Source organism: Gymnoscopelus braueri (genome assembly GCF_963280865.1).
Source record: "Gymnoscopelus braueri genome assembly, chromosome: 5".
NCBI classification, from domain to species: domain Eukaryota; kingdom Metazoa; phylum Chordata; class Actinopteri; order Myctophiformes; family Myctophidae; genus Gymnoscopelus; species Gymnoscopelus braueri.
The window spans coordinates 12,293,787-12,306,689 of record NC_137606.1 but is presented as its reverse complement, the minus strand read 5'-3'; the positions used below and the strand labels follow the sequence as shown (position 1 = coordinate 12,306,689).

The window sequence follows — 12,903 nt, the reverse complement described above, 5'->3', positions numbered from 1 at the left end:
GTTCTCAGCAGGTGAACAGGTGGTGCTTTTGAGGTAACCAGGTGTCCTCCCCTATGCCCGTCACTCAATCATCCACACCCCCACACGCACGCGCACACACACACACACACACACACACACACACACACGCACGCACGCACGCACGCACATACACACAGCATTGACCAAATATATATATACATAATCAACAAACCAAACATAAATATCATAATAACAATAAACCAATTCATGGCTCCTACAGTATCAAATGACACCGTCCCTCCCTAACATCACACGGCACACAGGCATTACATCTTAATTAAGGTCTTTATACACCAGGGGCATATGACGAATAAACTATATGTGAAAACAGCCTGCAAGTATTTCACATCAAAACTATTCATATAGTTGATGAGTCATTCATAACAGTTTGACGCCTTCATTAGAAGTGAAGAATCTACCTCGCTCCGAATAACAATTACTTCACTTTATCACCATATAATATTCATGTTCTGTATGGATGACATGTCATGACACAAACAACACATTAATCACATAAAAGAAACACTTCAGTGTGTAAGGACCTTTAGAAGGCTTAACGCTTTCACTGTCAAGGACGACTTTGACGACTTTTCCCCCAAAAGGTCTAGACTGCCAAACACAACTTTGACGACTTTTTCGTTTTCAGTGGTTTCCCACAAGAGGGCGCTCTAACGCAACTTAGGAATGATCCTAGGACCCTTTAACACCTTTACCGCCGGGCCCGTAGTTCTACGGGCCGTTAAATCCAACGGTTAAGCGCCGAGCCCGTAGTCCTACGGGCTGCGGTCTTTTCGCGCATGCGCGGTCCGGGTGCACTTTCGGAATTTTTTTGATCCACTTCCGTTTCCGGTTTGATGACAGGAAATAGAATTATTTGGGATCCGGTTTCGACGATCACGCCCGCTCCCATTCTACAGACGAAACTGAAACTCAATTCTCTTCCTGTAGTTTTTTCTCCTCGCATTTCACTGTTTAACGTAATCCGCTCTAACTACAGTCATGGAAGTCCGTTTGACATGCGGTCTTCACTGGGAGATACAGGGAGATCTCGCGGACGTAAACAGACCGTTCACGGCTCAATCTTAAGGATTTTAACAAGATCTATGGCGACATGAAAAAAACAAAAAAACAACAAAAACACCTTGGCAGGTGAGTACATTATTATGAGATTAACCTCTGGCGGTGGATGTGTTAAAAAAGGGAATGGACGGATGTGACGTCATCCCAAAAAAACGGACGTGCATCCGCCCCAATGATGGTATTTTGAGAAAAAGGTTGATTTCTCCATATCTTTTTTTTGTGGTCAAAACAAGCCATTTTCGACGGGCGATCTCTCTGCATTGGCGAATGGTAGAAATGTTATTGCGATAAGATCGCCAATAAACGGTAAAAAACGCTGGCACTGGCTGTACCCCGTTTTAAAAAACCTCTGGCACTCAATGTGTTAATCTGGCAGTGAAAGCGTTAAAATGTCCTCTTGTTGTATAATAAAGTTTGGTTCACACAGAGGGCATCCCTCAGGGTGGGTACTGGGTATAATGAGGACAGGTGGAGGTGGACTAGGAGGATATGTGTTATCCAACAAAACTGAATGGATATAAAAGCACCTTGCTGCCACACACGTACTGTAGACATCCTCATGTCTCCATATGACAAGAATGGGTTTACATAACTCCATCCCTCACCCATGGCTTGACAACTTCATAATGTTTTCTTATACAATGCTGAGGAATGAGATGTCTCCTCCTTGTCATGCCAATAACCCATTAAGACCGGGAACTAGGGGTGTGCCGATATATCGTCCCGCGATATATCGCGATACGTTTTCGTGACGATATGTATCGTTTTGGGAAAAAACAAATATCGTTTTGAAAAAAAAAAAAATGTTCTTTTTTTTTTTTTTTACAATAATAATAATCAGGCATGCAAACAGCCCCGAGGTGAAAAGGGTGACAACATGTTGTTTTTTTTCGGGTCAGGTGTCACACTATTGCCCTATTTGGATTCAAAACGGCTATTGTAGCTGAAAAGCTACAAGTTTGCGTCTGAATAATGCAAAAACAGAATTATTTGTTTGCATTTTTTCTCCCCCATATATTTTCATAATAAAAAAGTGCGTATCGTATCGAAATCGTATCGAGGTTGTGAGCCAAATATCGTATCGTATCGTTTGGTGAAATTAGTGTATCGGCACACCCCTACCGGGAACGCATCCGTGTTATTTTTAGATTTCTTTGGCTATTCAAAAATAGAAGATCTACAAGCTCATAGAGATTTTTTGAAAAACCATGATTTTTTTTTGCAAATCTTTGAATATATATATATTTTTTTTTAAGTGAAAAATGTTAACTCAATTCAGGGGGATTCTACAAATGACTTCCAAATCCTTTTTCTTGTCTTCTTGCAATAATATCAGTGGTTCTCAAACTTTTTTCATGTCCAGGACCACCCATAATTATATGTATTTGGCCGCGGACTCCCATCTCAAAATATTTTGTTCCAGGGACCCCCCCCCCCCCCCCAGAAGCAAAGATTTGAGTTAAAAATGTTCGCTTTAAAAATATATATATATTCAAAGATTTGAAAAAATTGCAAGCTCATAGCGCGGCACTCGGTGCTGCACTATGAGCTTGTAGATCTGCTATTTTTGAATAGCCAGATAAATCAAAAAATGACACAGATAAGTTCCCGGTCTCAATTGGTTAATGCTGCAGCGCTGCTGAGACAGCCCTAAATTATGCCCCTAGGGGGAGAGCTGCTGTAGCCATGCTGTGCTGGATTGGATAATGATCCGCTATTTCAGAGTTAGAGACTCTGACAGGGCTCTGTATACTGTACATGCCTCTGGAGAGAGAGAGCATTTTCATGTCGGACAGAAGACAGACAAACATGGAATAATGGACCTATACAGTATTCCTGTCTGTCTTGCCATCTCTTCTTGCCAGTGGTAATACAAGTAGGCAACTTGATGGACATTTTTTTAAAACAGTTATCAAGGCTTAAACCCTATAGTTGACCGGGGTCCCCCAGGGGTTTATACCAGTGGTTCTAAAACAGTGGTCAGGGGACCACCAGTGGTCCTTGAGGGGGTTCCAGGTGGTCCCCAGCCAAATGATGCAGAGTTGGTAACCAAATGGACCCTTAACTCTCTCAGTGCCAATTCAATAAAAAACTAGAAAAAGTGCTCCTCGGAGCACAAGTCTCCGCCAGGTCAGGTAGATTATTGTGGCCTCCTGGTGGCGCTAAAATAGGCCAATGTGAAAAGGGTGCCATTTCTTCTTAGGCCTTGCACGACAATCGGACACTGCATTCATGATTTGAGGCATTTTGTTCCAAAAATGTGGTTTGCTAAAATAGACCTGCTGGTGGCGCTATAACAGGCCAATGTGAAAAGGGTGGCATTTCTTCCTGGGCCAAGTGGGAATCTCTGTGGAAAATTTCACAAAAATCGCATGCTGCGTTCATGATTTGAGGCATTTTGTTCAAAATGAACCAATCCTGCAAACTTTGGAAGCCAATTTTTGTCAATCAGGATGGAATATGGAAAATCAGACAGATCCGTGTTGATCACATGGCTATAGAGATACTGTGTACCGATTTGCGTGTTTTTTGGACAAAATCTGTTTTGCAAAAGTCGGCCTCATGGTGGCGCTATGACAGGCTGATCTGAAAAATGTGGGGCAGAGGTTCTGCTGTGGCATCCAGGGAGTGTGTGTGCGCAGTTTCACAGCGACAGGGCCAACGGTGGCGGAGATTAGCTGCTCGCAGACAGAAGGACGGACACACACACGGACGGACGGACGGACGGACGGACAGGGTGCAAAACATACTCTCTCGCCATGCCTTACGGCCTGGCGGAGACAAAAATATGTTCTCTAAACTGCTAGCAATTTTTTATTTTTTTAAGTAAAAAATAAAGTGCTTAGGAAGCGAGATACAGCCTTTTTCAGTAATAAGTTAAACAAAGAGTGGATGGAGCTGCACATCTTCAGATAATGATATCTTGGGTTCTGATTTTTTTTTTCAAAAAGAAATGTTTCGTTCTGGCACTGAGGGCATTCAGAAAAAACGTGGGATAACTCCGGGCTTGGCACTGAGAGAGTTAATAGATATTTAACTCTTGAGAGTGTAAAATGAAACCAAATGCTCTCAAGAGTTAAATTATTGTTAAACATCTGCATTACTTAATTAAGAATTGTTATTTTGATCAACGTTTGCCTGTTATCTCTCGTATGCTACCAACATCAATACAGCATGGAATTGTGGACAACATCTTTATCCAACGATAACAAAATATTCTAAGTCTTGGGTCTGAGAGGCTAAATCTCATCAAACGGTGGTCTGTGGCTCAAATGCCGAATATAGAATGGACCTTGATATGAAAAGGGTTGAAAACCACTGGTTTATACTATTACTTGGTCCCCTCTTTTTTTCCCGTCTACACCAAATAGCAACTCACAATTATTGCATTATATTAACGTTTTTGTCAAATATTCACCCCAGGATAGGGAGTTTTTCTGAGTTCAGTCAAATAAACTCTGTGTGGTCAAATTTCCCTGTGAATAATTAGAAGCCAGCGACCTGATCAGGGCTGTTAGTGTTAACATTGGCCTTGCTGCATGAGCTCCTTCAGTGGAAACTTGCCACGGTTGACTGATTTACACCACCTGAGATTGCAACTCCAATGGGTTTCAACTTTAGCCCTTCCTTCAAATGGAAAACTAAAAAGGTGGACATTGCTCCAAACCCCATGGCAAACTTGAACATGTGATCTAAATCTGAATAGACTCACCGGTCCCTCATTCATTTGGTCTACCATGTCCTCACTGTATTGCCTGATTACTGCCTTTTTGCTATAATTTTAATGTTGTTTTATGCTTTTGCTTTTCTTTTTGCTTTATTGTTAAATTAGTTGTAATTGTAATTGTATTCTTGCTCTGTAAAGCACTTTGAGCTGCATTTCATGTCATGAAAGGTGCTATACAAATAAAGTTTATTATTATTATTACTTTACAATTGACAAAATCCCAAAAGAGCAATCAAAAACATAGCCTTGCTACATCACAATGTACCCAAATGTATTCATACTGTAAGTCCCTCCTCTCTAAAATCTTTGGAACATTAAACCAAGATGTTAGTACCCAGGACACAGGGTGACACCTACAATTTAAGCATGATACTTGTTGAAACCTTTGGTTCAACTTCTCCACCTCGCTAATGGGGGACATACCTAACTTATACTGGGGGGGGGGGGGGGGGGTTAGGGATTAGGGATTGCAAAAAAGCAAAAGATAAAAGGGATTGGAGGGGGTTGAGACGTGGCAGGCTGGCCTTATGGTGCGCCGTGGTGTTGCTGGATGGGTGGGGGGTGCTGGATGGGTGGGGGGTGCGTTAGGCCTGGGTGCTGTCGGTGCTAATCGCAATTATTTGAGGTAATCGCAATGATTTTTGCATAATCGTCATAATCGTTTCCATGTTGAAAAATGCTCATACATTTTCAAACATTTTCCTCAAACAATGCTTATATATTTTCAAACATTTTTTTTTTTTTTTTACAATTTAATTAAATTATTATAAATGTGTCAGTAATTTCTTTGTATATTTAAGTAATTTGTCATATCTGCCCTGTGCAGTTTGTGATTATGAATTCTAAAAGGCCAAACAGAAATAAATACATTTGTATTCATGTATTCCAATGTTCAAGGCCAAACACACATCGTGACAGCCCTCGGTCCTGCTGGCTGCGTTGCTTGTACCGCGGTGCTCTGTGCCTGCATTAGCGCTGATGAAGGTATTGCCCGAAACACGTGCGGTTGTCATGTTGCCCGTCTTACTTTAAAATAAAGAAGTACCAGAAGGACAGAATGTGGTCTAAAAATCCGACATCGAGACAGTGACTCCACAGAGTGTAAGCTCAGCCCCGTAAAACATTTCCGTATTTACAGTTTTTCCTCAATCGCTTGTCACTTTGAATGAAACTGTGGTCCACTTCATCATGGCCATGACCTAAATGAGCACAAATGATGCGTTTTACAAAACGGTAAATCATTTGTCAAAACACAATTCCATACAAAAAACAAGTAAATCAGGTCAAACGAAACTGAAGCATTTGGTGTGCCGCACGTGTGCATAATGTCTTTGTAGTGTATATGTTACAGTATGATTGAAAAACCAGTCAGACTGAAAACGGAGTGCGAGCGTTTTCTTCCAGTTCACCTCCCGTGCTCCCACGGCAGGGGGAAGTAGAAGTACCCCGGAAATAGAGGTACTTCTGGGCAGTGGTGGAAAGTAACTAATTACATTTACTTAAGTACTGTACTTAAGTACAATTCTGAGGTATTTGTACTTTACTTGAGTATTTCCAATTTCCAATACTTTTACTTCTACTCCACTACATCTCAGAAGCAAATATTGTACTTTTACTCCACTACATTTATTTGAAAACTTTAGTTACTAGTTACTTTTCAGATATAAATTATGATATAATGAAACATACATTAACCACTTTAAACCTATTTTATGCATAGGCTATTTGAAAATAGCTGATCTACAAGCTCACAACGCGTCGCGATGCGACGCGTTGTGAGCTTGTAGATCTGCTATTTTCAAATATTTAGTACTTTTACTTTTGGTACTTTAAGTACATTTTGATGCCAATACATTTGTACTTTTACTCAAGTAAATTTAGAATTCTGGACTTTTACTTGTAACAGAGTATTTTTATATTGCAGTATTGGTACTTTTACTTAAGTAAAGAATTTGAGTACTTTTTCCACCACTGCTTCCGGGTGCTTCATGCGCTTGTGAGCAGCTTTCATTGAAATCAATAGGTCGGGGAGCGGTCGTCCGTTCCCTAGATATACTATAACTCTATGGCCCGGATGCACAGTGGTAGAGTAGCTCAAACGGGAAGACAAAAAGCCAACGTTTCTAATGAAATCCACAGCATGCCACAGTTACATTATTGATCACTGGTCATCACTCATGGTCTTTCAGTGAGAGAGGCTGGCCAGCAGGTCCAACCCAATCTCAGGAGATCAACTGTGGCATCAGTAGTGAATCTGTAAGTGACTGTGCTGTATACCTTTACTGATGCGGTTCTCAAACTATGGGTTGGGATCGCGCATTGGCAACCAAAAAAAATACGTTTTCTTTAATCAAAAAAATAAATAAAAATACACATACACAGACAGGTCCGCCTCCAACACTGACAAAAATCCAACTGATTTTAGCTGTTCATAAACGATTCACTCAGGACTTTCAATATGAGCGGGTGGTACAAATACATGGACCACGGGTCCATTTGGTTCTATCTGTGCCCTCGCGGAGTTAAATAGATCGCCGGGGGGTCGTGGTATCAAAAAGTTTGAGAACCCCTGCCTTACATTTCAGTACTGCTGTACATTATTTCAAAGTTTTGTCATCAATGTTCTTTACATACTCATCAAACCATCCTTTTTTTCCCCCCTCACAAAAGTCTTCGCTGCGGAGCAGGAAGCCGTTAAAGTAGATATGGTTGTTGCCAAGACTGCCATTGGATTACAAGAAATCTAGACAGCAGCCAGTCATTCAGGAGGACCACAATATGTTTGCCAATGTCAACAGTGTTAAGTGTAGTCACAATTGACTGGGTCCTACTCCTTACCGTAACTAAGTTACAAAAGCTCACAGTCTATTTTGTCCAAGCAGTGTCTAGGTCAAATAGCTCTCAATTCCGGTCTCTAGGGACTCGGAGTACTGTTGACTTTCCTTGGCAAATAATGCCCCTATTATTACAGTACACTGTCTGCTAATGCTATTACTTGCTCCACCAAAAATGTTATCTATTTGATTAACCCATTAAGACCGGGAACGCATCTGTGTGACATTTTAAGGTTTCTTTGGGCTATTGAAAAATAGCAGATCTGCATCGTGAAAATGTGTGCAAATCTTTGAATATATATATATATATACATTTTAAACTCAAAATCTTTGCAGGGAGGTCCCTGGAACAAAATATTTTGAGATGGGGGACCGCAGCCTACATATCATTTTGGGAGGTCCTTGACATGAAAAGGTTTGAGCACCACTGATATTATACTGTGGCAACATAAAAGTTTTTTTTTATTAAACTATTAGGATTTAGAAGACATTTGTAGAATCCACAGTAGCAAAGATTTTAGTTACAAATGTTCACTTTAAAAAATATATGTATTCAAAGATTTGCACACATTTTTATGCTTTTTCAAAAATAGCAGATCTACAAGCTCATAGCACGGTGCCGGTGCCGTGCTATGAGCTTGTAGATCTGCTATTTTTGAAGAATAGCCAAAGAAATCTAAAAATGACACGCAAACAGATGCTTTCCCGGTCTTAATGGGTTAAGTGCACATGTGGGCCTTGTCTATGTGGAATATAGACAGACCAATGTAACCCAATGGCTTATGCCTTTTCCCAGAGGCTCACAATCCAATGTCATCTTTGGGTCCATAAGGCATGAATGAGGGAGCATTTTAAAAACGCCAAGGAGAGGAGGGAACACACTTACACAGAGAGGGGAGCTTAGACAGCAGCATGGAGGAGGTATTAAGGAAGACGGGGGACAGGGAAGAGACAAAAGAGAAGGCTGGAGGGTGGGGGGGGGGTATACCAACCTGCTTTCACTAGCCTGCTCCTTCTTCTCTCTGACCCTCAGCCACTTCCTGAACAGGAAACGCTTGCGGCGCGGCGAGGCGCTCGGCGTGGAACAGTTGGACCAGGTGGAGCACGCGTCCTCGTCGCTGGACGGCGTGATTTCGATGGAGGGCAGCTGGAGGTACTCCTTGGAGGCCGCCGAGTGGGAGCGGGCCGGGAGGCGGCCGTCGGCGGTCAGCTGCCTCCTTTCGCTCTCGCTCGGCACGTTCCTCATGCGGCGCATCTTGAAGCGCTTGCGACGGAGCGTCGGGGTGGAGGAGCTCGATTTCACCGATCCATCCGACACGGCGTAGCACCCGCTGTCCGAGTAGCCCGGGGCGTCGATGGGCACGCTCACCTGGAGCGAAGGGGGTCGGCGAAGAGTCCCACTCATGGCGCAGACTATAGCTCCCCAACTGTAAACAAACCCCCCCAGTAAGGTCCTTATACTGTTGTTAGTGTTGGGACACTGCAGACGTGCAGAGGCACAAATTATTGTACCTTGGAGAATGTATTAGAAACTGAAAGCTAGTTTGAAGGAGAGCTGGAGTGGTATGGCGAGGAATGGAAGAGGCAAAGCGATAGATACTTAACGGTCCATGGTTGGCTCTCGTACGGCCCTTCTCGTAAATTGTTTTTTCAAAATAAGCCTTCTCCGTGTGCGCACCTTTGTCCTGAAGGATTATCAACAAGCCTGTCCACTAGACCCTCTGAGCCTGGTGCCAGTCCTCTACTCCTCCACTGAGTATATCTATCTGTCTGCTTGCCGGCTGACAGACAGTGAAGAGCAGTCTGTCTCGCTGTCCTCCAGTCAGTCTCTCAAACTGGAGAGAGGAGAGGGCTGGATTAGATAACAAAAGGGGCTTCTGTTGTGAGAGCAGCAGATGAAACATGTATAAGGCCTGTCAGAGAGTGTAACAGAACTCCTCTGCTCGTTCTCCCTGGGGACTTGGCAGGCCAAATTACACTCACACACACACACACACACACACACACACACACACATTCGCTATGCTGCCCAAGCTGGACACAAGCTGCCCTACCCGCTGCGGCCAGTGAGCCTAGCTGCTGATGCTAATGCTAAACAGGAAGGCACCAAGTGTTAGGTCCTGGATCTTTATGGCTCCATCTTTATGTTGAGGTTGTTTAAGTTGCTCCAGTAGAAGTATAGCCGTGAAATTCCTTGGGCTGGTGAGGTGAGCGGTCCCCTTGCTGCTCTGATGTGTCTGTGTCTGTGTCCGGCCGCGCTGCCTACAGGTTAAAGGGAGGTTTAGGGTTGCAAGGTACTATAGGACAGGCCAAGTTGATGTTGGTGACAAAGCAAAGCAAAGCAATACCACACACACACAGGAAAGGAAGTGGTGATGGGCATACATTTTAACAATATGCAGACAAATATACACATGCAAACAAGGGGAAACAGACACCACAGTGAGCCGTTAACACACAGCATCATACAGAACATACACTAAGGCACATGCATAAACTTACGTACACACTCACTCACACACACACACACACACACACTCACACACACAGAGTGTATGTCAGGATCCCTAACTCACACTGTGGCTCGCTGTTTTTGACTTACTGCCTGGTTAAAGTGAACTCCACCGCCATTTATTAACTCATTGAGTGCCAATGACGTCGCAGACGTCACGTTTTTCATAAGCCCAGAGTGCCAATGACGTCTGAGACGTCATGAAAAAAAAAAAAACTCAAAAAAAAAAAAACTCAAAAAAAATTCTTTTTTTTTTTTTTTTTTTTTTTTTGAAAAAAAAGGTTCAGAACCCAAGATATGATGATTTGAAGATTTGCTGCTCCATTCACTTCTTGTTTAACTTTTTACTGAAAAAGGCTGTATCTCGGCTCCTAAGCACTTTTTTTTTACAATGTATTTTTGGCCTTGGCACAGGGGTGATATAGCCAGAAATATTTTTGGCACTGAATGAGTTAAAGGGATAGTTCACCCCCAAAAAGACTTTTTTTCTATCAATTAGTCACCCCATGGGGACTTGAATTCATGGATATTTTTGAGTTTTTGTCGTATTCCTAAGCCAATAATTTGATGACCGGCAGCGGTTCTGGTATAGGAGACACTAAGAGTCTCCTTTGTGTCTCCTACCAGAACTGCTGCCTACCGGTCCGCTGGTCAAATTATTGGCTTAGGAATGCGACAAAAACTAAAACATATCCATGAATCCATGAAATCTCCATGGGGTGACTAATCCATAGAAAAAAAAGTAATGTTTTGAGTGAGCTATCCCTTTAACCAGTCTGAATGTTTCACGAGTTGCTACAATAAGAAAACGAAAAAGAAAAAAAAACTATCCTTTCATGTGTGTTAAACGGGGGAGGCCATTTTCAAAGCTTCAGTGGCTAAAAGACGACTACAGAAGAAAAACAAAAAGCCATTCTCTGCACCTTTACCCCATCTCTGGTCCATCTACCCCATCAGATCCCCCTTCTCTCCACTCCCTTGCAAGTATGCTTTAATTTGAACCGTCTGCACATTTCATTAGGCATTTTCCTTTGAAGCACATTAATTTCCCTGACCATTAACCCAGTAAGACCGGGAAGGCATCGCGTGTCATTTTAGATTTCTTAGGCTATTCAAAAATAATTATAAACCCTACAAAACACAGTGAGAATCATTAGATCAAGGTTCAGGTGTCAAGATGTCTGCTCAATACACTATAGTATATGATCAATTTGAGTCAACTTGATTCATTGATTTGGGTTTAAAACTGAGTAATGTGGTCCACTTATTCTTTCTTTTCCCCCCAACTGAATTTGCACCACTGTAAACAAACCTGTCAGTTTAAACATTGTTATCAGAGTAAAAAAGATATCCCACCAATGATTACTGTCTGCCTTTGAATTTCCGACCAAAGACCCATGTGCAAATATTTGACAGTAGGCAGCTGGACTCTATTATGAGAGCAATACAAAAAATACTGTCCGGGAATATAGGTACTACTATAATGATATCAACTGCTTTGAAACCTTTACAGTATAGGAACATCATGAGACCAGAGGTAGCTAGTTACGTGTGGACGCTTGAGTGTGGGAGTGGGGAAATGGCATGCATTAAACATGAAGACACAGCGTTTCTCTTTACGCCTTCACACGTTACATCACCCTGGATGGACAACATGCGCTTTGGCTACCCTCAGGTGAACAGCCAATCACATGGATAGGTCTGTGAGGGCGAATATATACACAATATCCTCAGTAGGGATGGGACGATAATCGTTATTATCGTTTATCGTGATAAAAAACGCGCACAATAATTGTATCGCAGAGATTTTAATTTTTCGTGAAATTGTCCTACACTGGGATCAATTCACCTTTGCCGAGCTGCATATATCCAGTGCCACTTAAACCCTCTAGAATTGGTCAAACTCACCTGTAAACAACGTACTTGATGCAGTCTTTTTTTCACTCTCTAAATCTCTTTGTCAAAAATAGCCGATCTACAAGCTGTGTCGCAACGCAACGTGGCAAATGTTCCACCCCAGACTATGGATGGTGGTTAACAAAAGTGTCATTTCAAGAGTTTTAAGCATATTTTTATTATCGCGATAATATCGTTAAACGCAATTATTTTGGTCACAATAATCGTGACATGAAATTTTCATATCGTCCCACTCCCATCCCTATTCCTTGCGGCAGCGCAATAGTCATTGCCATCTTCCGACTGGCGTAGTTGTCATTGTTATATAAAGACACAGCGGTACTTGACTTGTATTCCAGACCTAGGCTGCTTTCCAGCACAATTTAATGACGAGGTTACATGTGCAAGGACAAACCGTGCCAGTCAGGTTTTTAAAGTTTGATGACTCTCAGGTCTGCATAAGAGCATGGGAGGCTGTCTCAAACCACGGATGTGTCTCACATATACTTCTAGATGAACCCACACGTTCACTTTTCCACAGCAGAAGATTGTTTGCATCTCCTCCAATCCATCATCTAAATACCAATGCGCCTATAGTGTTCTCGTAGAGGGAAAGGGAGAAGACACTCATTAATTAATGTACTGTAACGGCCAAAACACACCCACGACAAATCCAGAGCCCATATAACCCCGACGCAATAGGCTCCTCAGAAAGAATTGATCAATTTGATCTATTTAATCCATTAAAATCGGAAAAACATCTGTGTCAATTCAGATTTCGTTGGCTATTCAAAAATAGCAGATATACAAGCTCGTAGCGCGGCACAGAGTGC

General features: G+C 42.2%; 1 protein-coding gene across 2 annotated transcripts in view; it reads right to left on the bottom strand.

Moving 5' to 3' along the window:
• gramd1bb (GRAM domain containing 1Bb) overlaps window positions 1–9,067 on the bottom strand; it is a gene marked incomplete at its 5' end in the record, with an annotated part of 171,362 nt that extends 162,295 nt beyond the window's left edge. For both annotated transcript variants that reach the window (XM_080428621.1, XM_080428622.1), the window contains one exon: window positions 8,655–9,067. In XM_080428621.1, coding sequence (XP_080284747.1) covers window positions 8,655–9,067 — 413 coding nt within the window. The remainder of the gene's footprint in view (window positions 1–8,654) is intronic.
• Window positions 9,068–12,903: the final 3,836 nt, after the last annotated feature.